The sequence below is a fragment of the Hydractinia symbiolongicarpus genome, chromosome 7 (assembly GCF_029227915.1).
Source record: "Hydractinia symbiolongicarpus strain clone_291-10 chromosome 7, HSymV2.1, whole genome shotgun sequence".
Classification (NCBI taxonomy): domain Eukaryota; kingdom Metazoa; phylum Cnidaria; class Hydrozoa; order Anthoathecata; family Hydractiniidae; genus Hydractinia; species Hydractinia symbiolongicarpus.
The window spans coordinates 11,573,407-11,595,472 of NC_079881.1; the positions used below are offsets into that span (position 1 = coordinate 11,573,407).

Here is a 22,066-nt window from a genome sequence, read left to right on the forward strand (position 1 = left end):
TGCGCATGCGCATAATATGTTTCTTTCTCCAAACGGGTTTAAGAAACCTGTGTTTGTTTTCATAATACTTTGAAACAATAAATTTATTTAATTATTTTATTTTATTACTAAGTCATGCACCTGCTTTCTAAAGGATAATTTTATTGATAAATAACCCAGAGTATAACACCCACATTGAAAATTAACTTTTCAGTTCCATCACACTCTCCGAACAAATTATAATGGCTAATGTAACATCATCAACAACCGTCTGTGCAACAGTCGGCGCGAAATTTGAAATTATTATATATGTTCATGCTACCATGGCAGCTATACTATTCCTAATGGGAATATTAACCGCTGTTTTAAACGCAATATATCTAACAGCTATGTATAAATATTCATCCGATTTTTCTGCGTCAGATATCTGCTATGTTTCATTGTCAATTAGTGATCTGTTGACTGGAATGATTGTTTTGCCAGGATTTGGAGTGTTCTGGATCATTCACCTTGTTTCAAATACTAATTGCATTTTGTATAATTATCTTAGCCTGGGAACGCATATATTGACATCAGTCTCTTTGGTGACTATAATTTTAATAACAGCCGAGCTGTATGTCTCCGTGATACATCCATTTAAATATGAAAAATACGTCACGATGAGAAGACTGTTTTGGATAAACTTCCTTACTTGGTGTTTTTTAGCGACGTCATCGTTTGCTAACTCCTTTTCACCAGTGGACCAACAGTACACCAATCAAAGCGCAGCGGGTGCTGTTGTGATTTGTTTGGTGATTCTTCTTATATTTCTACATGTAAGAATTAATTCAGAAATTGAAAAGATGAGGAAAAGAATTCGACATCATTGTATTGAAGCAAAAGAAAGTATTAGAAACAAAAAGAAAGCTTTGGCTATGAGTGTTTCTGTGATGTCTTTATTTAGTGTATGCTTTTTGCCATCCTCTGTCTGCGTTATATACATCACGCTTGCAGGACCTTCAAAATTTGCAGCAACGTATTTTCTATCGACTACTGCTGTTATTTCGCAATTAAGTGCGTTGTTGAACCCGTTTATGTACTATTTTCGGCTGGGAAGAATAAGATCGAAAGTTCGAAGACTGTTTAAAAAAGGAATTAATTCGAATGTAGTGTCAGAAGCGAGCAATGAAATCACTTGTAACACCTTTCATTAACGAATTGCCTCATTCGTAGCTACGTAATTTTTGTAATTTTTACGCACCGTTATTTTTGCGCGTACTAATGTTTGCGCTTTCGTACGCATAATATATCAGATAAATGTAAGAACGATGTTTCCAAACGATTTATTGTAATAAACTTTATAGCCGGCTTTCTTTTGTTTGCTTCGCTTTTGTGTTCAATTTGAAAAGTCTCTTTTCTGAAAAAAAAAATTGTTTTAAATATTTAACTTTTTATATTATATTTTTTTTTATCATCCGCAAATAAGGTACTTAATCAGCGCTTCTCTTTGTGAAATAGTGCACCACTAGTTCTGTTTTTATAATAAATGTTTTGAGTGTAATCATTAAAAAAACAGTAGTTTTTGATGGCTAGCACTGTGGTCGTGACTTCAACTTTGAATCGTAACGTTGCAGGTTTAGGTCTCCATTCCAGCACGTTTTAAATGTACTTTTGTCAGCTCATTTGGAGTCATCTGTAGCATTTTAGTTCGCAGTTGTTATAGTATATTTAGAATATTTTAAAAGGTGTTGATGGTCTTGTAGGACAAAAATATCCGCCTGATAATCTTTTGTAACGGCTAATTGTGAGTTGGTTAGAATTGTTAGATTGGAAGCACTGAGATTATGTTTGCGGTTGAATGTCTAGCTAGCTTATTATATTGATCAACGACGCATGATCCTTCCGTAAAAAGGACTATTTTCAGAATCGCTGTTTCCTTGTTCATCAATTATATTTGGACGTTTCCATTCTCCGATTGACAGATGAAAAAAAAAGTTTAAAAAAAAAATTAAATTCTCTGAGCAAACAAACAAAACAAAAACAGATTTTTTAATTTCATTACATTGCTTGCGGTGGAAGAGAGTGGGACGAGTCAAGTTTAAAATGTAGTCTATGACCAACAAATCTCTCTTGAAGCACCTGCTTATGTAACATATTATTTATTCTAAAAAATAAATATGGAAAATTATGGAGAAATAAAGTTTAAGTCTTAGATTGTTTCAAGAAGATTTCACGTTATTGTTTTGTTTGTGAAGACAGAGAGCAGATTCTGTGTTATTGTGTCTGAATGAAAAATACAAAATAAATGTTTTGATAAAATCATAGGTAAAAATAACAAGTTATTTTGAAATTAGAATCTTAAACATCGTCCTCAAGAATATTATAGAGATTCCATATTTAAAAAAAAAATTTGGAGGTATTTTTGCGATTGATCAACTTTTGCTGGAGCACAATTTCGCAGCCTTTAACTTTGCAAATAGGGTCCAAGAACGCAAAAATAAATTCCACAAACAAGTTCTTCCTATAAAGACCCAATTCTGGGGACCGCGGATAGAATCCTGGTTATTGCCAGGCAGTATGTTAGTGATGCGCAAAGTGGCTTCTCTTCAATATAATGTAAAAACTACTTTCTACCTAAAAACTAAAAACCGTTAATGAGTAGCTGGAAGAAGCGACATAATGAATTATGTACAGAATATTATAAGAATAAACTCTCAATAACACAACTACAATTTGCAAGCATATAATAAGCTCTAAATTTTTTAATGTGGTAATCTTGAAGGCAAATTAGCTTACTAACGAGCGAACTACTTATTCAAGACCATTACATTGTTACTTTGTATGAATAAAGAAATTCGGTTTAAATTCAATAAGAAATGGAATTTCTAATCACATTTTGTGTATCATACAAATTTTAGATTTGACTTCAGAAAAAAAAGTCAAGCCTGGGTATATCCATAAGATATTCTTAATTCTTTACCCTTTTTCAGCCTCAAAATTCTTATTAGGTGAAACTTCCCTTTGTTGGACATTGAAACAGAAAGTGATGTACACAAAATCATGCACAACTGTAAAAAAATCATGCAGAAGGTGTCTGCATTCGTTGATCTAAAATGCAGAATAACTGCCTAGAAAAACCTAATAAAATGGGTCCTAGCTTCGACTCCTTGTACGCGTTTAATTGGTGAGAAAACATGGTGCAATAATGAGCAAACAGAATACGGAAATGACCATATATGGTGCAAGGATGAGCAAATATGGTGCGAGGATGAGCAAACATAATACAAGAATGAGCAAACATGTTGCAAGGATGAGCAAATATAGTGCAAGAATAACTACAATATTATCTACAACAGCAACTACGTAGTGTTATGAATGTAAATTTGTAGTAAGATAATGGAAATTGAAGCAAATTTGAAGACCTTTTTTGTTTTTTGTTACAAAGCTCTTGAAGAAAGTTAACTTTATAACTTAAAAAAGCCGGGTGGACGTTTCCTACTTCATTGCAGAATTTCAGGACTGTTATTACAGTTCGTTTGAAAATACAAACGAATTGTAATAACGAACGAACGAACGAACGAACGAACGAACGAACGAACGAACGAACGAACGAACGAACGAACGAACGAACGAACGAACGAACGAACGAACGAACGAACAAAAAAGCGTATTGCAATAACATACTTTTACACATCTCTACAAGAGCATCTAGAAAGTTTATATTCATTAACTAATTCATAAAATTATAATTGGTTATTCATTTAATTAAACCAACATAAATAATTAACAATGTATGAAAAAAATATTTTAAAACGAGCATTGCGTAAATCTTTATGAGCTTTAAAGAACAGTAAAAAAGTGATATTTAGTGGATATATGAATTTCATAATGAGAATTTTAAACTTGTAAGAGATATTAATCGAAATATGGCAGCCAAACCTGGTGCAACGTCTGACGCAAAAAAACCACCAGAAACGGCAAGAGAACTACCCGAAGCAGATATATACGAAGTTGAGAATTTCGGAAGTGATGTGATAAACGAAGAACTCGCAAAACTTCAAGCTGATTTAAAAGAAAAGCTAAAGAATAGAAAGGATATTAAAGCACAGTGCGTTGCTTACAACAACTTAGGAACAGCGTTTTTTCGTTTATTTAAATTCGACAAAGCAGAATTATGCCACCATCATCATTTTTTGCTGTCGAAACCAGTTACAACAGCAATACCATTCGCAGATAAACGACCAGGAGATAAAAACGAAGAGAAAATTGCACTAGTTAATTTAGGTTGTGTTTATAAAGCGAAAAGAGAGTTCGAACTCGCTCTTCAAACTTTTAAAAATGCTTTGGACCTTGCAGAAGAGGTAAGAAAGAAGTTATTGCGGGAAGAAATCTCAAATCGGCAAAATTGCACTTTCTTAAAGCGACTCAAAGTTTTCAAAATCTTTGAAATTCTTAACAATAATTTCTCTCAAATATTGATCAGGCTGCTCAAACAAAGCACTTTACATTACAGTGGATATACAATTTCTTATCATTACCTTTTGTTGTCAAGGTAGCTGTCGTTTAAGCCGAAGTTTCATCAAATCATACAACGTATCAGCGCCACAACTTATGAAACATTTTCGGCTCTACCGAGGTTAAGGATATTGGTAGAGAAAAAAATAATTTTTTTACTAAAAAAACAATTTCCCATAAGGTTTTTTAAAAAAGACAGATTTTTCAATGATTGCTCAGGACGTGTCTTAAGGTTTTTTAGAAACGTCTCTCTGTACATGCTGACTATTTCCACATTTTTATTTTCAGTTAGGAGATTTAAAATCTTCTGCTAGAACTTTAAACAACATGAGTAATATCTACGAGCAAGTTTGCGATTTTGATTCCGCAGTCGAGTGTGAGTTGAAGCGAATGGACTTAGTAACAGATCTATGTGATGTAAATGGACAAATCAAATGCGCTGCAGCACTTGGAAGCTTGTATCAACTTAAAGGAGAGATCAGAGACAGCATAATGTATTACGAAAAAGCTGTTATCAATTTGAGAATGAAAATCGGTATGTGTTTTTTTGTGTAGATTTAGCAAAGTGTCACAAATGAGATATTTCTGATGGTAGAATAACCAACCATGCATCTATTTACGTTAAGGGCAGAAACTCTTTCGAATTTTGGCCAAATTCGTGAAAGTTTATGTCGCGAAATTATCTCAGAGTATAGGTTCGTGAAAGTTTAGGAACGCGCAAAAAATGTGTTTTTATCACGAGAAAGCTGATATAATTGAAAATATAAAGTTCGTCCGAGAATGGTGTTTTATACTTTGTTATTCACAAAAGTTACTGCTCGCTAAATGTTCAACAAGCATCGATTTGCAAAATTTGGAAAGAAACTTATATTAAAGTAGCTAAATTGTAAAAAAAAAAAGACTAAGTACCACTGAACGTGTTTCTCAAAACATGTAGTCGGAAACGGTTAACTTTCGGTTTACGTCGACTAAACTGCTTTCATTCGGCGTTTGACCAAAAATTATACCATTTTTTGAAAAGTACATATTTCATTGTCCTCGTTTTAACCATGTTAACTAAGAAAAAGAGGCATGAAATAAAAATAAAAACAAGTGCTACCACGCAGAAGTTAAAGGGAGAAAGGGAAAGAGGGAGACTACATTCTTATTCAAGGTGACGCCTTTACTACAAGCTACAAAGTTTAGAAACTACTAGTTACTACTAATTTAGAAATTATTCGGATCGTGAATTATCAACACAATTTATTTTGACATTGTCAAAGCAACATCATGTAAACAAATCGCATTTTATCTACCTTTGTTTTAGTGAAACAACAAATGGCGGCCATGGAAGATCCAGAAAAAATCGAAGAAAATCCAGCTTTTTATGACGGATGATCCAACGACCTGAGATTGTGTTTTACAGTCTTTTGAAAGTGGTATAAACCTCATGGTTCCATATAGATGGTTATTTATTCACGTTATTCTCAAAGAAGCATCAGTTGAATATGGTTGATAGGTATGCTTCAGTTTTACAAAATATTTTCAACCTTAAATATTGGTAAATACTGGAAACACGAAATAAAATAAGAACAATATATTTTATTGCCATTTTGGCACAAATATGGAAGCTGCTCGTAGCGATCGGGAAAATCTCGTAGATTTTTTTAACGGATTAATTCCCGTGGACTTTTTCACAGCTTCAAGACTGACTCAGAAATCATTGGTGTCGGGATATGAGTAGTTTCATAGTTAATAAATAAATCATAACAACCATCATCAATCTGTTATTTTACCGAAGTGAGTTTTTTTGTAGTTAGGATAAAAAGACAGGGTTTGATAAAAAATATTCACTCGCGACGTAAAATCTACAGATCATTTCAAAAATAAAATATACAAAACATTCTATATTATCGGACACATTTACAAATTGACTATTAAACAATTAAAAAGTTACGGTAATTTTACCATTTATAACTACATTTCGGCAACTGTTCGTTTTTTTAACATGCAAATGGGAACTTCCACCTGAGTACCGCACCATCCGCGCTCACACTTATAATATGCTTCTGCAGGGGACATACTTTTAGTCTTGTTATTTCACCACTATGGCCAACGCCCACATGAGTGACTTCTCCTTCGTTATATTTCCACACCTGGAAAACAGAAGTCGTATATGGTATGAACAATTTTTATTTTTATTTTTTAAAGGGTCTACAAAACGATTATACTTCATTGTCACAATATTGACAACCTGTTAAAAAAATAATTAGTTTTTTTTGATTTAATATTGTATTAAAAAAATAGATACGTTATCTATCAGTATTCTTTTTTGACGGTAAAATGAGCTACGGTCTGCAAGTTATAATACATAACAGTAAAATCGAGAGTTTGTTTCATGCGAAAGCACAGACAACACGAGGGACTGTATTTCGTATAAATGTTATACTAAATAGCCTTAAGAAGCTAATTCATTTTACAGTCATTTGTGTTGCCTCATCTGGTTTTATATGCAACAATTTTGTGTTTCTGCGCAGAATATAGAAGAAAATAGTTTGCTAGCCAGATCGAAAAAGTTTGAAGTTCACCTAAAAATTTGATTTAAAAGCAAGGTAATTGCTTATATAGAATAATATAGAATAAATTGTGGATATTAAATATTTGTAAGATACTTTTCTGTCGTTTTTAGTTATATTGTGGCAATATATGATGATTTAATATGTTGTCCTCACTGCTCATAAACTTTTCCCCCGCACTAAGCTCGACTTTCGTGTAAGTCACTCAAGTTAAAAAAACAACAGTTCGTTTTGTAGCCCCTTTAATTCTATTTTTTTGGCAGGAGGATAAATTTCTTTCTAGAGTGGTTAAATGTAAAATAAAAAGAAACAAGAAACAAATAGAATTTTTTAAGACATTCCGTTCAGATTTTTACGTGAAAATGTGTACGTTATTCGTATAAAACTAGTCGTTAGCCCGAGGAAAATTCACGGGTTCACCCGTCCTTTTTATATCGCATTGCGTGCTTCTCGCTATTGCGCAGCTAAGCTACCATTTTGCGTGACAGACAGACAGACAGACAGACAGACAGACAGACAGACAGACAGACAGACAGACAGACGGGCAAGACGTATACGAGCATTATAATATAGATTCGAGCGTAGCTAATATTTTTGAAGTAACGAAAACTAAATGTGATTTCGGTAGAACTGTGTATTATAACACGCAAAATATTCAGGGCAACACCAGTTTATGTGTAAATTTTCGCTCTTTTTATTCGTCTGCACAAATACGTTAGTTATTAAGTAATTTTAGCTGTTTGGCAAATTTTGGTCCATCGTATATGCATATAAAGAGATTATAACTAAACTGAGAACAAATATTGGTTGTTTTAATTTCCAATCAGAAAAAATCATACCCCATTTTTCAACTGTGACTTTGACAAACGCAAAAAAAAATATGCAAGGTTGCTCAAAATTAAATCTAAAATAACTTAGACAGAAATTAAACATTTTGGTAGGAGTGGTGGAGTTTTTACGTACACAGACATTTATTTTAAACAGGTTTACTCTCTTCCGACCTGCCATATTAAAATCATTTCCATATTTGTTTACATCATTAAGAAAAAGATTTACCTTGAGCAATTTATCTTCTCCACCAGTCACAAAATAAATTCCATCCGGTGAAATATCTAACCCGTTTATTGAGCCAGATTTAGTACCATCTAACTCTCTTATTGGACTTCCATCGTACGTTTCCCAGTAACCGATCTAAGTAAAGGCGATTGGTGTAAACAAAGTCCTATCCCATAATTTAACGTGTCTTCAAATCGAGAACCTTTTATTTAAAAATTTGCGATTTTTGCGAATTCGTGCCGTAAGAAAAGAAGTCAGAGGTACAATCAGAGATAAAAAAAACCCAAATAAAAGCACTGTAGCCATATTGATTTCTGTGAACGTTTAAACCACTTGTTTAAATTTATTGGAAAATGTATCACCTTGCGGTCAGTACCAGCAGTTATGATCTGGCTTTCATCTGGTTGATAACATACAACTTTAAACATCGTGTTCGCAAAAATGATCTGATTGCGTACGAAGCGTCTATAAAGCAAATATCTAGCAGGTTAGTGTGAATGTTATGAGCATGGTTGTTGCAGCGATTCACCAGTCCCTGCAACGCAGGTGTATTTTTTAAAGGAAATGTTGCAAACAATACTTAGTTAATCTATCTCTTACCAATAATATTTCTTATTATACACAGATTTTACGAGAAATGTCGCTTTCGATAATACAATAACGTTTCAAACAAAGGCATTGAAAGCAGCTTTAAATACACTAGGTTCCACTTCGCAAAACCCTCATTGATAACAAAACCATTGGGAACTAAAGAGGCTATATGCGGGCTGGATAAATGCGATAAACAGAAGCAGATTGAGCAATATAGAACGTCTAAATGCTCACAAAGAAAGCGCAAAAAAGTAAAACTCACTTGAGATCCCATATGATGCAAGTGCCATCTGTGCTTGATGTCACACACTAAAAATGAATTATATGTACAGGGATACAGACCAAGGGCATTGCATTTTACAGTAACAGCGTCAAAACCGGCCAGTACCCGTTTTATTACCTGACTGTATCCCCTCTGAAAAATATATTTTCTTAAGTAAACAAAAATTCGAAGTTACAAAACAAATTTAAATTATTGTTTACGTGAATTGAAACGAAAAGTAATATAGCTCCACACAAAGCCATGTTTTGATAAGCCGTAAACCAACCTAATCACCAGATTTTTTCATACTAACCGTTTTTTTGCATCACTCAGTTATTAATAATAATAATAACACATAATATACCGGACCTTTTTCTTGCCACCCATCCAAATACCTACCACTCGACTTGACCAGATCAAGAAATAAATAAGGAGATATGTTTTTCTATAGATTTTAAATTTAGATGATGATACTTTGTGAGGTGCAAAAAAGTTTTTTATTTAATAACGAGTTATTTTTACCTGCGCATCATTACGCTGTACTTTGATGCATGTCACGGCGCCTATAGATATACAATAATATAAATAAGTTTGGGGAAATCATAAAGTGTATTTTCACATGTTTTTACACATCAGATATTCACTATTACCAGCAGGTTTTGTACTTAAAACTTTAAAATGATAGTGCTTGGACGTCTATCTCGCTTGTCCTATGCGAGGTGACGGAAAAAATTGCTTTCAAAATATATTCTTAAAAATTCCTCCCCTTCTGGTGATCACTGTTTCAAAATCTGACTCCTAGTTTTTCCGGTTATGTGAATTTCTAAATACGTATACCAACCTTTGTGTTCTTTCATTGCTACAGTCATCCGATACTTTGTTCCATTTACATCCCACACCCTCACTTGCCCTTCACCTCCACCACTAATTATGCGTTGGTGACTCGATGTCGGTGCAATAGCTGTTACACCTTTATTATGTGCATCATGTATTGTGTATTTAAGTTTTCCTGATTCAGGTGTATAAGCTCTGATTTTCCCATCATCCCATGCTAGATAAAGAGAACATTTTTTACGATGCATATTTTATCCCCAGTTTAAACTAATCACTTTTTTCCTCTAGACTTTAAAATATTTTTGTTTGAATAATCGAGCCGAAACAAATACAAATCTATGATTTTCAAGAAAATTTAGAAAATATCATGTAGTGACAAAATTAAGAAAATCACAATTTGTGCTAGATGTCGCCAAAAAAAGATGAGCTCTTTCAAGATAGCTAGCATTCAGAAAAGTTTCAATTTGTCATCACAAAAAGACAGTGGCAGTAAAAAGAAGAATTTTAGATATCATACCACTAATTATGGTTTTTCCATCTCTCATGAAATCCACAGCATTGCATGTCATGTTCGGTACAACAACACGAAGTAATTCTGCACTCGTTTCGGCGTTCCAAACACGAATGTCATTCTTGGAACAAGTAGCAAAAACACGGGAGTAGTTACTATAAAGACAACAACAACAACAACAATAATCTAAAACGCTTCTTCTTCTTCTTTTTCTTCTTCTTGAAGTTTTACAAACATCAAAATATGTATTGTATTGGAAGAAAATTTCGCGGCAGAATGATTCGAAAATTACCAGTTCTTTACAAGAACAATTCCATAACAACCTTACATTTTGCAAACAAAAAGGACAAAATAAGAACAACTCCAGAACAATCCTAGATGTAAAAATATTCCACTATCAGGAACACAATAAGAACATATGATGCTCAAAAATGCTCAAAAAAAGAACAGTCAACCTCGGGTCGGTATTTCTTATAAAGCGTGTCAAACTGTTGGGGTTGTGTTACCAAAATTTCAATCTCACAAAAAAATACCTCCTAAACTAAAAACCCCGAGTTCTCATCTGGTGAAAGTTATTCCAGCGCAGTGTGTCCCACTAAGTCGATAGAACTGGTTTCCAGTCTCTGTTTGGTTTATCTTTATCAAATTGTATAATACAAATATTTCTCGAAATCACACTGCATGAGAATTTTATCCGCAAAATTATCCTCCTTTAAATCTGAACTTACTACGGAAATGAGATATCCTTCACACTTGAATAATGACAAGTACTGATGACTTCGTTACAGAAATCGTTAAAATTGAAACGATAAATTTGTGCCAGTACTGTTCCAGCAAAGAACTTCAGCCATAAAGAGAAAAGAATATTATTGGTTATGACAAAAAACACAAAGCACAAAGAGAAGTTTTGAGCAATTCTAAACATTAGTAAAACAGTTTCACCCTGTTTCACCATTGATAAAAAGAAATCTTAAAGATCATACGTTTTACACTAAAAATTCATGTTATGCTTTTAAACTGGTTAAACCGATCGTGTCTGTAGATACAGGTAAAACAAGCATTGTTGTTAAAGAAATGTGCAGTTTAAAATTGCAATAAATTAAGAGAATAACCATAGGCCCAAAATTTTGAACAAGATATATATCGTGACCACAGAAAATCTAAGTTCCAGCACATTGCAGCACCTCCTGAGACATATTTCTTATTTTTTAGCACAAAACTGATTGAGATTCTATAGTCCTGGCCTATTTCTGCTGGATATGTCAATATGCAAAATTAAATATTAAAATAAACACATAATAAACAAAAAATAAACTTAATCATTTGCAATATTTTATGACTCACGGGCTAAATTTGAAATGAGAAAATGATAAACAAATAAATTTATCGACTTACTTGATGGCCAACTCCTCGAAGGGCGAGTGAGCTCACCTCGCCATTAATTTTAACCGATCTAAAGAAGGTAGCGACTGATGATGTTATATAGCGTGGAAAGGAAAAATACTCTTTAAAGAAGTGCCCTCAAAGAGTGAAGAAAGAAACGAATAAACCTCAATTGATGTTTAATTGTTACATGTTTTTTTCTACGTACTGCTTCATCGTTTTTATTGCTTGAACTCAAAAATAAAAACAAAAGCACAGCGTAAACTTTTCACCAAACAAATTATCTAAGCTATTCTTATAAATTCTAAAGCTCCTTCATACCATTTCTTTCTAACTTTTATATTTTAGTTCCAACCAACAGCATCGCTTAGTCTCTGCTTATTTCTCCCATTACAAAATATTATCTTATAAAGATATGTTCAAAACTAGCCGTTGTTCCGTAAAAAATAACATAAAGGATCACCTATCCTACAATTTCACTGCATCGCTATTTCGTGAATCCTTCCCGTCCGTTAACACGAAGTAATAAAGTTTACTTAGACGGGGGTTACTACTATGTTTATAGGTGCGATTTATACAGATAAACAAAAAAATACGAATTGCAGTCACAGAATCACAAATAAAATAACACAGTAAAAAAAAAATTCGTACAATGCATACCTGAGTTTTTTAAAATTGTCACCACCAACTAGAGCTACAGTTCCATCTCCAGCACCAATCAGAATTTCACTACTATCCATTAATGAAATCGACACAACACCAAGACTAAATTTATCTTTTGTTGGTCCATAATGGCAAAGTAGCTTCGTCCTAACATTTACCTGCAGTGAATGAAGTTTAGGGGATTCTTTGAAAGTCATATTTAGACACACATCGACCATCAGCACATGTTACACCTGTACGAGGTCGGGAGCTAAAGCTTTGATGACTTACACAAACCTTCAAAAGGAGATTTATTTTTTATAATTGTTAATAGTTTTTTCAACATTGATAATTAATATTACTATTGTTTTAAATATATTCTCACGGGTAAGTATGTTGTGGAGAGGTTTAAAATATGAATTTAACATTATTCATCAAAAAAGCCTGATTGCTCGACAGGCTAATTTATCCTAGCTCGGACCTTTGTGCAGACATGTTTATTTACTGATCCAATCTAAATTCTCCTGTTCTGCAGTAAAATAAAGCCCAAACATAAATAACAGCAAGCAGATGTTGATTTTTGCATGAGAAACAACACACCACACCATAATCTTACACTGCTCTCTACTGACAGCCACTCACCTGCAATACATCACCACTCGTTGTTCCACAGTATATATACTGATCATCCTTTGATACCTAAAATCATTGTCAAATTATAGTTAAACAATAATAATCAGCAGAAAATTCTATGGAAATTTAAAAGGAGCTAAATAAAACTAATGAATATTTACTAAATTTTGTACATAACAAACAACAATTGAGTGTATTGTATGTGTGTATTTCAAGATGTATAAGAGATACATCTTGAAATAAACACATACAAGTCTTAATTCAGCCTTTTGTTACTTTTGGAAGATTTTACACTAACCATAACTTATTTGGTCTATGAGACATATTTTTAAAATATAGGGATACCTGGATGCACTTTACAATTCTCTTTAATTGTCCCATACTACAATCTGTTGGTCGGATAATCCTATTTTGTACATCCAACTCCCATACTCTAAGGGTCTTACTAAAAAAGAAACATTTAAATATACCTTCATATTATAAAACATAGATGCAAGTGCAACTAGTTGCTTCAAATAGTATAATTTTACAAAATCCTCTGAGACACGCAACTTGCTTTCTAAAACTTTAACAGCGTTTACACAATGTTAATAGTTGAAGCAAATTTAAGTTGTTATTGTGTACAGCTTGAAACTATGATGGTATAGGGTCGTATGTTTTTGATGAATAGTTACAGAGAATTATGGTTTAGTAGTTTTTGGCGATGCTATTAACAGTCATAGCTTGCGTTGAATCAGATTAAGGAAATTAACCTAATTTTAGTCTCAATTGTTTCCTTAGCTACTCATGTAGGGACGAAATAACTGATGTCATCACCTAACCTAGTGCAATGCAACAGTAATTCAATATTTTTTGAATGTACAGACCTTAATTTCTAATTTAAACACAACCTTTTTTTGACAATTTCAGTTTAGCGTATAAGAGACTAGTTGAGAAATCCACTCCATTTCAAGACGCAGGTTAAGCATTGTCGTCACTAACTTAAAGAGCTAGAACACAGACCAAAATAATGCATAGCCATTTGATGAACATTACAGAGAATACTGAGCTTTAAAGATAATTTAATGATGTTGTTAGCTACTCATGTTCACAGAAAGCATGAGTTTTTTTATTTCCCTAATTTCTATATTCTATTGATGTCAATGCTTTATTATGTTAAAGCCAAAATAGATTATCTCATTTGCTAAAATAAGTCCACTTTGCCTATTACAGACACACGCAGACAGATACACCTATTGTAGTAATATAGATCATACAGAACTTGTCTATACTTAGATAATGTCAAACAAACCAACTGTAGTTACTTACTTTCCTCCAGTAATAAACAGGTTGTTGTCATTGTGCGCAAAGGCTACACAATATGTTGTTCCTGCACTCAACACTGCTGCAGGAGCTCCACAAACAGCTTCTTTAGTAGCAAGGTTCCAGATGACAACACTAGAGTACAAGAAATTGGCTCACATGACAATAGAAAGAATTTATTGAGGTGCTTTGAACAAAATAAATTATTTTCTCATCATAAATGTCATCATTGTAAATTTTGAAGCTCCATATTGGCCTTCATTATGTTATTAATAGATTCTAATTTGCATTGAACACCACAGGAGGAAAGGTTGTTTTAACAGATTGGAGTGTTTAATGCCTGATGAGGCATTTTCTGATGTATTAGCAAATGAAAACACAAAAGAAACAAAAACAAAAAAAGTTTTAACTATAAAAAACAAAAAGAAAGTCAGGAGTTATTAAAAGCAAATTATATCTCAAGTTTGCATTATTTCAATTAACAGGAAATCCATCGCTAAAGAAAGTTAAATATTTTACTTAATAGTTAATTTTTTATCTTACCTTTTTCGTGACAATTTCTTACAATTAATTTAATGCGAAATAATAATGATTAGTACCCAATAAAGATTGTTACCCATTATGTCATGGTGTTTCGATTAACGCGTAACTTAACAAGGTTTTACTGGTTGGTACCAAACAAGTTACAATCAATACTGTCATGCTGAAACTTAACACAGAGGTGGCAAAAATAAAGGTCTTGCTGTCTTAATGCAAAAAGCTTATAGCATGATTCATTCTAGATGCATTTTTAACACAAGTGTTAAGAACTTTAATTTTCTACAATTCAAATGTTTTAAGTTTAATTTTATATAAAAAGATGCTCAATTTATAAAATTATTAACCTCACATCATTATAAAATATCCTTGTTTCTTACCTTCCATCGTCTTGTCCTCCTAATGTAGCTAGATACTTTTCGTTGGGTGAGAAAGCTAGTGCTTCCACCTTCACTTTATGTAGCACTAGGCGACAATACAGTGATCTTTCTTTGTAATCCCATACAATAACATCTGCTTTAAAACCCATATGAGTAGATTGCCCCGATGCCACAAAGCAACCAAATTTTGAAACAGCAACACATGAAACATTGTGTGTATGACCAGAAAGAAATTCTTGACAATTTGTTCCTAAATTCTTTATGACTATTGTATTTCCAAGTGGATAGATTAAATGATTTTTGTCAGGATGAACAAGAAGACCCCCTGGTACATTTCCTAAACAAAAATGTCTTTTTCAACTTCAAATTTCCAAAAAATGATGACCAAATAATATTATGTGTTTCCTAATTACTTTATTATATAAGGGGAAAAAAATTACAGTAAGAAACTTTGGTACCACAGAATTCAGATATACATATATACAGTGAAAGTTTCTTTTTCAGAAAGTTTCTTCTGGTAAAGTAAAAGAATCAACATAAATATACACATTAATAATAAACAATAGCAGCAACTGATAGAAGAAAAATTCAAACTTCTAATTATCTGTATTGCTTCATTGAAAGTGTAATTATACAATTTTAATACAGCAAAAAAAAAGAGGGAAAGAGTTTATAATACCACTAACATTATTTGAAATTAAAAAATGTTTATTCTCATTGAGATTTCATATTGTCCTGCTAATGAAGAAACATCAAAGCATTTTTGCATAAATTAGACAAATTTTCACATAATACATTCTTGGTTGCAGTAAAGTGGAAAACAAGAAAAGTGAAGAGTTTGAAAACCAAAACCACGAATTTCAATGGAAAGTACTAATTTTAGTCTCAAAAAATTATTGACTAAGGAAGAATCTAGAAGCATTTTGGATTGCCTTGAAGAAACCACAACTGACTGGTGGATTCCAACACCCTTTATGTTTTTTGTAACATACATTACACTTTTACCACATCTGTATATACTTTATATAACTTATAAAAGGAAGATTTTAAAAAAGGATCTTACACATTATTTTATATGCACAAAAGATGGTGTTTTTACTGATTTTACTGATTTTGCTTATATTATATAGCTGTTGTTTTTACTTAACCTTCACCCAATACACAATTTAACACAAAACATTAGATATTGTTCAAGAACTTAAAAGAAAAGTAACATTCATACCACAAGACAGTATGTACACACCTGCAAACCCAATTGTAGATTCCAATTCCAATTGAACGTCATCCATCTTTTTGTTTTATTATGTGAGTATTCCTATGAAAAAGCTATATATCATCTAATTACGGTCTGTGTCTTTAGCGTCATTGTATTTTTTAAATAAATTTAACATCAATAAAAGCACTACATTATATATATCCAGTATATGTATATAGATAGATAAAATAAGTAAATATTTAAAAATTGCCAACCCAACATTATTGCAATTGAAGATCAAAGACATGTAAAAAAACTCACAAATATTTTGTAACAAATTCTAAAATATTCAATTTCGGGTTTGATAAACGGTGAAAGTAGAAAAAATTAAACTTCTTGTGGGGAGGCTTTTTATAATTTGTTCATTTTTTCCATCATGCCTGGCATTGTAAGCATACATGCATATATATACTACAAGACTTTTATAAAGTTTCAGATTCTAGGCCTTAAAAATTTGTTTTGCAAAAGTGTTGTGCTCGTTTATTTAAGGGTCTAAAAATAATTTTTCAATGAGAGAATTTTATCCTACCTATACATTGCAGGCAAATGGTTTCAATCACCAAAACAAACTTTGTAGTTAACTATGCAAAATTTATCCTAGCAGCGAAAACTAATTGTTCAAGGTGTTTTACTGGTGTGGCCACATCTTTATAAAAAAAAGGATTAACCCTTTTATAAGCTAGTTATAAAATGTTTTGGATGCTCAGCTAGGTAGTTAGCTAGCCTATAATTTCTGCCTCACATGATTCTTATCACGCTAACATTCTCTGTTCACAGGCAACACTGCATAGCTGTAACCTGATGTCCTTAGTCTTAAAGACTAGGATCTACCATTTTACTAGTTTCACTGGTACCGAGTCTTGTGTACAGTACAGTCTGAATGTAATCTACCGCGTACACGCTAATATCACACCTTTGCGTGGAGGATGGCAGTCGTTTGTCTTTTGTTATAATTAAATCCCTTAAGGGTTTTGCGAGTTTATAATTGTGTGTTCAAAAACAATGCGCTCGCGAAGAAATATCGGAGCAATTATATATATTTCTTATAATAGCGAAATGCATTGTGTAAATGTATTGATAAGCTATTCCCTTAAGTATTAGCGTAAGTAATTAAAAAATAAAAACCTTTGCAAAGTTTTATAATACATTACGCGAGAATGTATTGTTGATTAAATTATTTAAAAAGATTCCCACACGTTTAATTTAAGAAACGTATGAGAAGCATTGTTCACAACTATTAAATACCGCTTTTCGTTTATAAACTTTTAAAATGTGATCTTAAAACACATTTCTATCGCCGTTTTTCGTTATTAAACTTTTAAAATGCGATTTAAAAACATTTCTATCGCCGTATTTCGTTTATAAACTTTTAAAATGGGATCTAAAAAAACATTTCTATCGCCGCTTTTCATTTATAAACTTTTAAAATGCGATCTTAAAAAATATTTCTATCGCCGCTTTTCGTTTATAAACTTTTAAAATGTGATCTTAAAAAACATTTCTATCGCCGCTTTTCATTTTTAAACTTTTAAAATGCAATGTAAAAAAACATTTCCATCGCCGCAGACAAATTTAACTTTTCTACACAAATGACATTTTGTAAAAATACAATCGCGTCCATGACGAAAAAGTATACACCAAGCAAAAGCTACGAATATGCTTTTTTAACTTGATAAAACCTGAAACAAACAAATTAACTTTAATGAGACTTTTTTGAAAAGAAAAAAAATTAAATTATACTGGCTATAAAAATCGTGGAGCTCGCAAAGATAATCGTGGCACACAAGATCCTTCATGGAGAAAACTTTTTTATTTAATTACTGCAATTAAAAATTTCAAAAGAGTTTGCGCAAAATAGATTGCTAAAATTAATCTTGCAACCTATTGTGATTAAACAATCGGTTTTGTATGGGGTCATTGTTTATCAGCGAGGCAATTATTTTTTTAAAAAAACAACAGCTATCGCAATGTTATTGTTCTGTGTAACTATTCATGCAAGTTTCGCGTCCGCGGTAGATTATATTCAGACTGTACTGTACTTCACAGAAGAGACAACCTTAATGCCACTGACTGTGGTCCCTCACTGATGATATATTTTTTGCATAGTGGGGGATGACATTTTAATCTTTATTGTTATCTTTGTAATCATTCATTAAATATACAAAATAAATCTATATTATTATGAAAGTGGACAGGCTGTAGAACATTTATTAAAAAAAAATTAATCGCCAAGTATACTCTTCTCCACAGATCCCCTTTGATTATTCCATCCACCAAGGTTTCTTAAGGTTGTGTCTACTTCTTGAGCAATAGAAAAAGATAGCTACATGACAATGTCTAAAGTAGGCAATAGCTACATGTTAGACATGTGGAAAAGTATTGGAATCATTCTAATCATGAAATAGGCTTTGGAAATAATTCAAGTGGATCTCATATTAGAAATAAAAAGAAACACATAAGGGAATTGAGAGACGTAAAAATTATGCAAATACAACCTTTCAGAATCAATTTATTTTTTGCCCAGTCTTGCGTGCTAACGCCCACTTCCACCAGCATATTTGCAAAGATGTTTTTTAAGAAATGGTTTTAGTCAAATCCATAAAGTTAGCTATGTAGTCCAGCAGGGAATCATCATTGCTCTAAGAGCTGTTTGTTTGTATAAACACGTAATTAGGATGATATACACTATAGCTACATTTGTTTTGCTGAGCCTTTTAAAATTTAACAAGTTGTGTGCCAGGCATAAAATGCAGACTTGGGGTATTTCTCAGTTCATATTTTAGCAAATTGGGTCACTCTAGCTTATTTTAGCAGTAAATAACTTATGAGGTTTACTTGCTAAAACTATGCCAGGAGAACACCTCGAACATGTAGTTTCTTGAGAACTGCAGGCAAGCAAAGCGTAGGTTTATTAAGAATAATTAATAATAAGTCACAGAAAAACAAATTAAAAAGTGGTGAAAACAGGAGGAGTGTGAAAACTTCGCAGCCACGCTGCAATGCTGCCCTTTTTCTTCTTATCTGATTGTTTTTAATTTTCCCGTGGCAACTTGAATGATAAAATCCAGACCCAAAATTAATTACACGCGCGTTGGAAGAAGACAACAACATGCTCTGTTGATACAAACGTCAAAAAATATCGGTTCGCGAAAGTTCGTGCTTTTCGCGAAATGCTTTAATTGCCATCGTCGCCTTTCGCAAAAATATGTTCTATCGAAGTTTTGCCAATTCTGTCATTCGCGAAATAAATTCTTGTTTTCACAAACTTTGGGAAAAAAATAGTCAATTAACCAAGTTTTTGACCCCTTTCCGCACTTTTTATATATCCTGAGAACCCTTACGTCAATGATAGAGATGATGAAGATTGGGATGAATCTTACACTTTGATGTTGATAAGGGACGAAATAATTTTAATTGATGAATAACCGTAAGCTTGTACTGCAAGATTTTTCTTTTCAAAAATATGCTTTAAAAGAATATCAGGCTAAAACTTTAGGTTAAAAACAACAGGTCTAAAAATGATGACTACCCTGGTTAGAAAGTTGATATTCTTACAAACAAAACAGCATAGAATAAAATCATTAAGTATGCGAAATTCTATAGCAAAAATTGGCCATTCGCGAAAATAAATTATCTTAAAAATATATTCCATTCGGGTAGTTTTTTATTTTAACTGTAGCCCAGTTTACATGGCCAACGGACAAAAATCAGGCATCGCATGAATGTATGTCTTGGGTTCAAAAATGAAATATAATTATGCTAGCAGTTTTGAAATACTGATTCCTGCGACTTCAGTAGTGGGCACTTAATCAGATTAATCAATGAAATCTGGTGTCGCCTCTAATACATCATCTCTTTCTGTGACAAATGTGGGTGTTTGTGGTTCTGTAAATGAAGTAATGGAAACTGTTGAGAATGTTATTTTTGACTAAATCAAATAAAATTCTGTTGTTTCTACAGCCATTTGACATACACAGGAAATACAAGAATGGTTGGTTGTACCAGGACGTAGCACTCACATTAGGTAAAAGATCTCATGACATTTTCACATATGCCGGAGACTGGGCGCTTATTAAAAATATCTAACTTAAGAGACGGAACTTATTCTGAATGGGCGGTTAATGAAGCATTGGCGTAAATGTGTCGTTTTTCTGTTTATTTTAAAAGTATGTTTGCAAATAGCTTAGGACTGTTTATATTTTGTGGAGGCTAGAGTACACTACAAAGCAGAAATCAAGCTATAAATATATAAAAACAGAAGTTTCTCTTAAAGCTCACATTCCACTTTAAAAAGAGTTCATCTTATATTCTGTTTATACGAGAATTTAGTATTTAACATTTATTAAGTAAAATTCAAAATAATAAAGCAAATTTAAAGCCACATTTTCTTGTGTTTGCAACATGCTTTCTGCCGCCATTTTGTGATTTTTTTGGATTAAAGCGAGTTCGACGTTCCAAACATGTTGCCGCAAAACCCATTACACGAAACTCGGAGCAAAAGAAGTTAATTTTGTGGATAATAAAACATGTCTTTTGGTGCTATACCATTTTATAATAAGAATAATAGAAGTAACGCTGGAGAGAATTCTTTTTCAGTCTTTCAAAGGTAAGAAACAACAAGCTGCGTGGACTCACAATCATAGTCGATACTCTTGTAAAACGAGTTCTGATATAAGATGACCGCTTTTTACTAGATTACTGACGATCACTCTATTTTTGTCATCTTTTTTAGACAAGAAATTTTACAAGACGATTTACTGAAAATAAACTCAAAGATAGGAAAATAATACAGAAGAACTATTATTTAAATTATGATGACGTCAGCAAGGACCTGTCAATACACAAAATTTAAAGTTGTGAATGTTATTAAAATAACTGAAAGAATGTAAACTAAAAGAATTTGTGTAAATACACACCAGAAATTTTTGAATCTCTCTTTTGACGCCTTTTGTTAACGCCTCAAGAAACTCCCCCTCCAATAAACGCCCCCTTAAAACCTGAAAAATTAAATTACCGTCCCGGTTTTTTATTAGAGGATTTACGGTAGTCACCAGATCTTCCACAGCGGGTGTGAGAATTTTTAATTGTGAGTACAATACTTTGAAAATAACGTCAGGCTTCAGGATTGAAATACTTCGATACGAGAGACAGTCAAGAGCCAGTCGAAAATCAGTTTTGTGTTATTATAAGCGAAATCTGTTAATTGACTTACTTTTTATGAAGGTACTTCGATAAAAACATATGATATAAAAGAGAATTTAGTGGAGTCAAATATGTTGGCAACGCTTGGTTGCAATATCTCATTTCTCATGCTGAGAATCTGTTGTATGTTGGAACAAAAATAAGGATTGCCACAAAAAAGAAGTTGTTTCACGCTGTTCTTCCTAGGCGTCTTAGATATGATACTTTCTTAAAATATGAAAAATAAAAAGCGATTCAGAAGGTAGATTATGCACGTTTTTTACATATTTTTAAAGAAAACAAGAAGCCCTGGGGGCTCTAAGAATTTCCGCTCGCTACCAAAATATTTAATGACAACCTGCTACGTGCCAAACATTCAGAGAGGTTTGGTGCATGAAGCTCTGAAGATAAAGCACACAAGTGACATTATATCATACAACAAAGCAAACAAAACGAAACGTGTCATAATAA

At 32.6% G+C, this 22,066-nt stretch overlaps 3 protein-coding genes across 5 annotated transcripts in view; 2 read left to right on the forward strand and 1 right to left on the reverse strand.

The window, feature by feature from the left end:
• Positions 1–221: 221 nt before the first annotated feature.
• Positions 222–1,172, forward strand: LOC130648494 (histamine H2 receptor-like). The gene has a single exon (XM_057454546.1). It carries the CDS (start codon positions 222–224, stop codon positions 1,170–1,172), a length of 951 nt encoding a protein of 316 aa, XP_057310529.1.
• A 2,021-nt stretch (positions 1,173–3,193) lies between these two features.
• The window catches only part of LOC130649643 (G-protein-signaling modulator 2-like), a 49,598-nt gene continuing 30,725 nt past the window's right edge, over positions 3,194–22,066 (forward strand). The window contains exons 1-3 of one of the 2 annotated variants that reach the window (XR_008983083.1): positions 3,194–4,319; positions 4,762–5,008; positions 5,780–5,971. Coding sequence is in view for 1 of the 2 variants with exons in the window: in XM_057455973.1 (XP_057311956.1) it covers positions 3,885–4,319; positions 4,762–5,008; positions 5,780–5,850 (753 nt within the window). In the remaining variant the exon portion in view is untranslated. Of the gene's footprint in view, positions 4,320–4,761; positions 5,009–5,779; positions 6,232–22,066 lie in introns of those variants that run through there. The other variant, XM_057455973.1, reaches the window with a different exon arrangement.
• On the reverse strand, positions 6,315–17,087 carry LOC130649639 (cilia- and flagella-associated protein 52-like). Of its 2 annotated transcripts, XM_057455968.1 has the most exons (15): positions 16,403–17,086; positions 15,160–15,496; positions 14,249–14,377; positions 13,286–13,385; positions 12,950–13,006; positions 12,326–12,486; positions 11,678–11,735; positions 11,011–11,123; positions 10,289–10,437; positions 9,779–9,988; positions 9,460–9,500; positions 8,938–8,984; positions 8,447–8,549; positions 8,085–8,219; positions 6,315–6,608 (listed from the first exon to the last, which is right to left on the reverse strand). In XM_057455968.1, exons 1-15 carry the CDS (start codon positions 16,446–16,448, stop codon positions 6,456–6,458), a joined length of 1,839 nt encoding a protein of 612 aa, XP_057311951.1. In that variant the 5' UTR covers positions 16,449–17,086; the 3' UTR covers positions 6,315–6,455. The 2 variants fall into 2 exon arrangements, with proteins under 2 accessions (XP_057311951.1, XP_057311952.1); XM_057455969.1 differs by lacking the exons at positions 11,011–11,123; positions 11,678–11,735 and having other exon boundaries at positions 16,403–17,087.

Coding starts and splice junctions, on each gene's coding strand:
- LOC130648494 (XM_057454546.1), top strand. CDS start 222: ATGGCTAATGTAACATCATCAACAACCGTCTGTGCAACAGTCGGCGCG.
- LOC130649639 (XM_057455968.1), bottom strand. CDS start 16,448: ATGGATGACGTTCAATTGGAATTGGAATCTACAATTGGGTTTGCAG. Junction 14,378..15,159: donor GGAGGACAAGACGATGGAAG/GTAAGAAACAAG, acceptor CTTGTACTCTAG/TGTTGTCATCTGGAACCTTG. Junction 8,985..9,459: donor TACAGCGTAATGATGCGCAG/GTAAAAATAACT, acceptor ATTCATTTTTAG/TGTGTGACATCAAGCACAGA.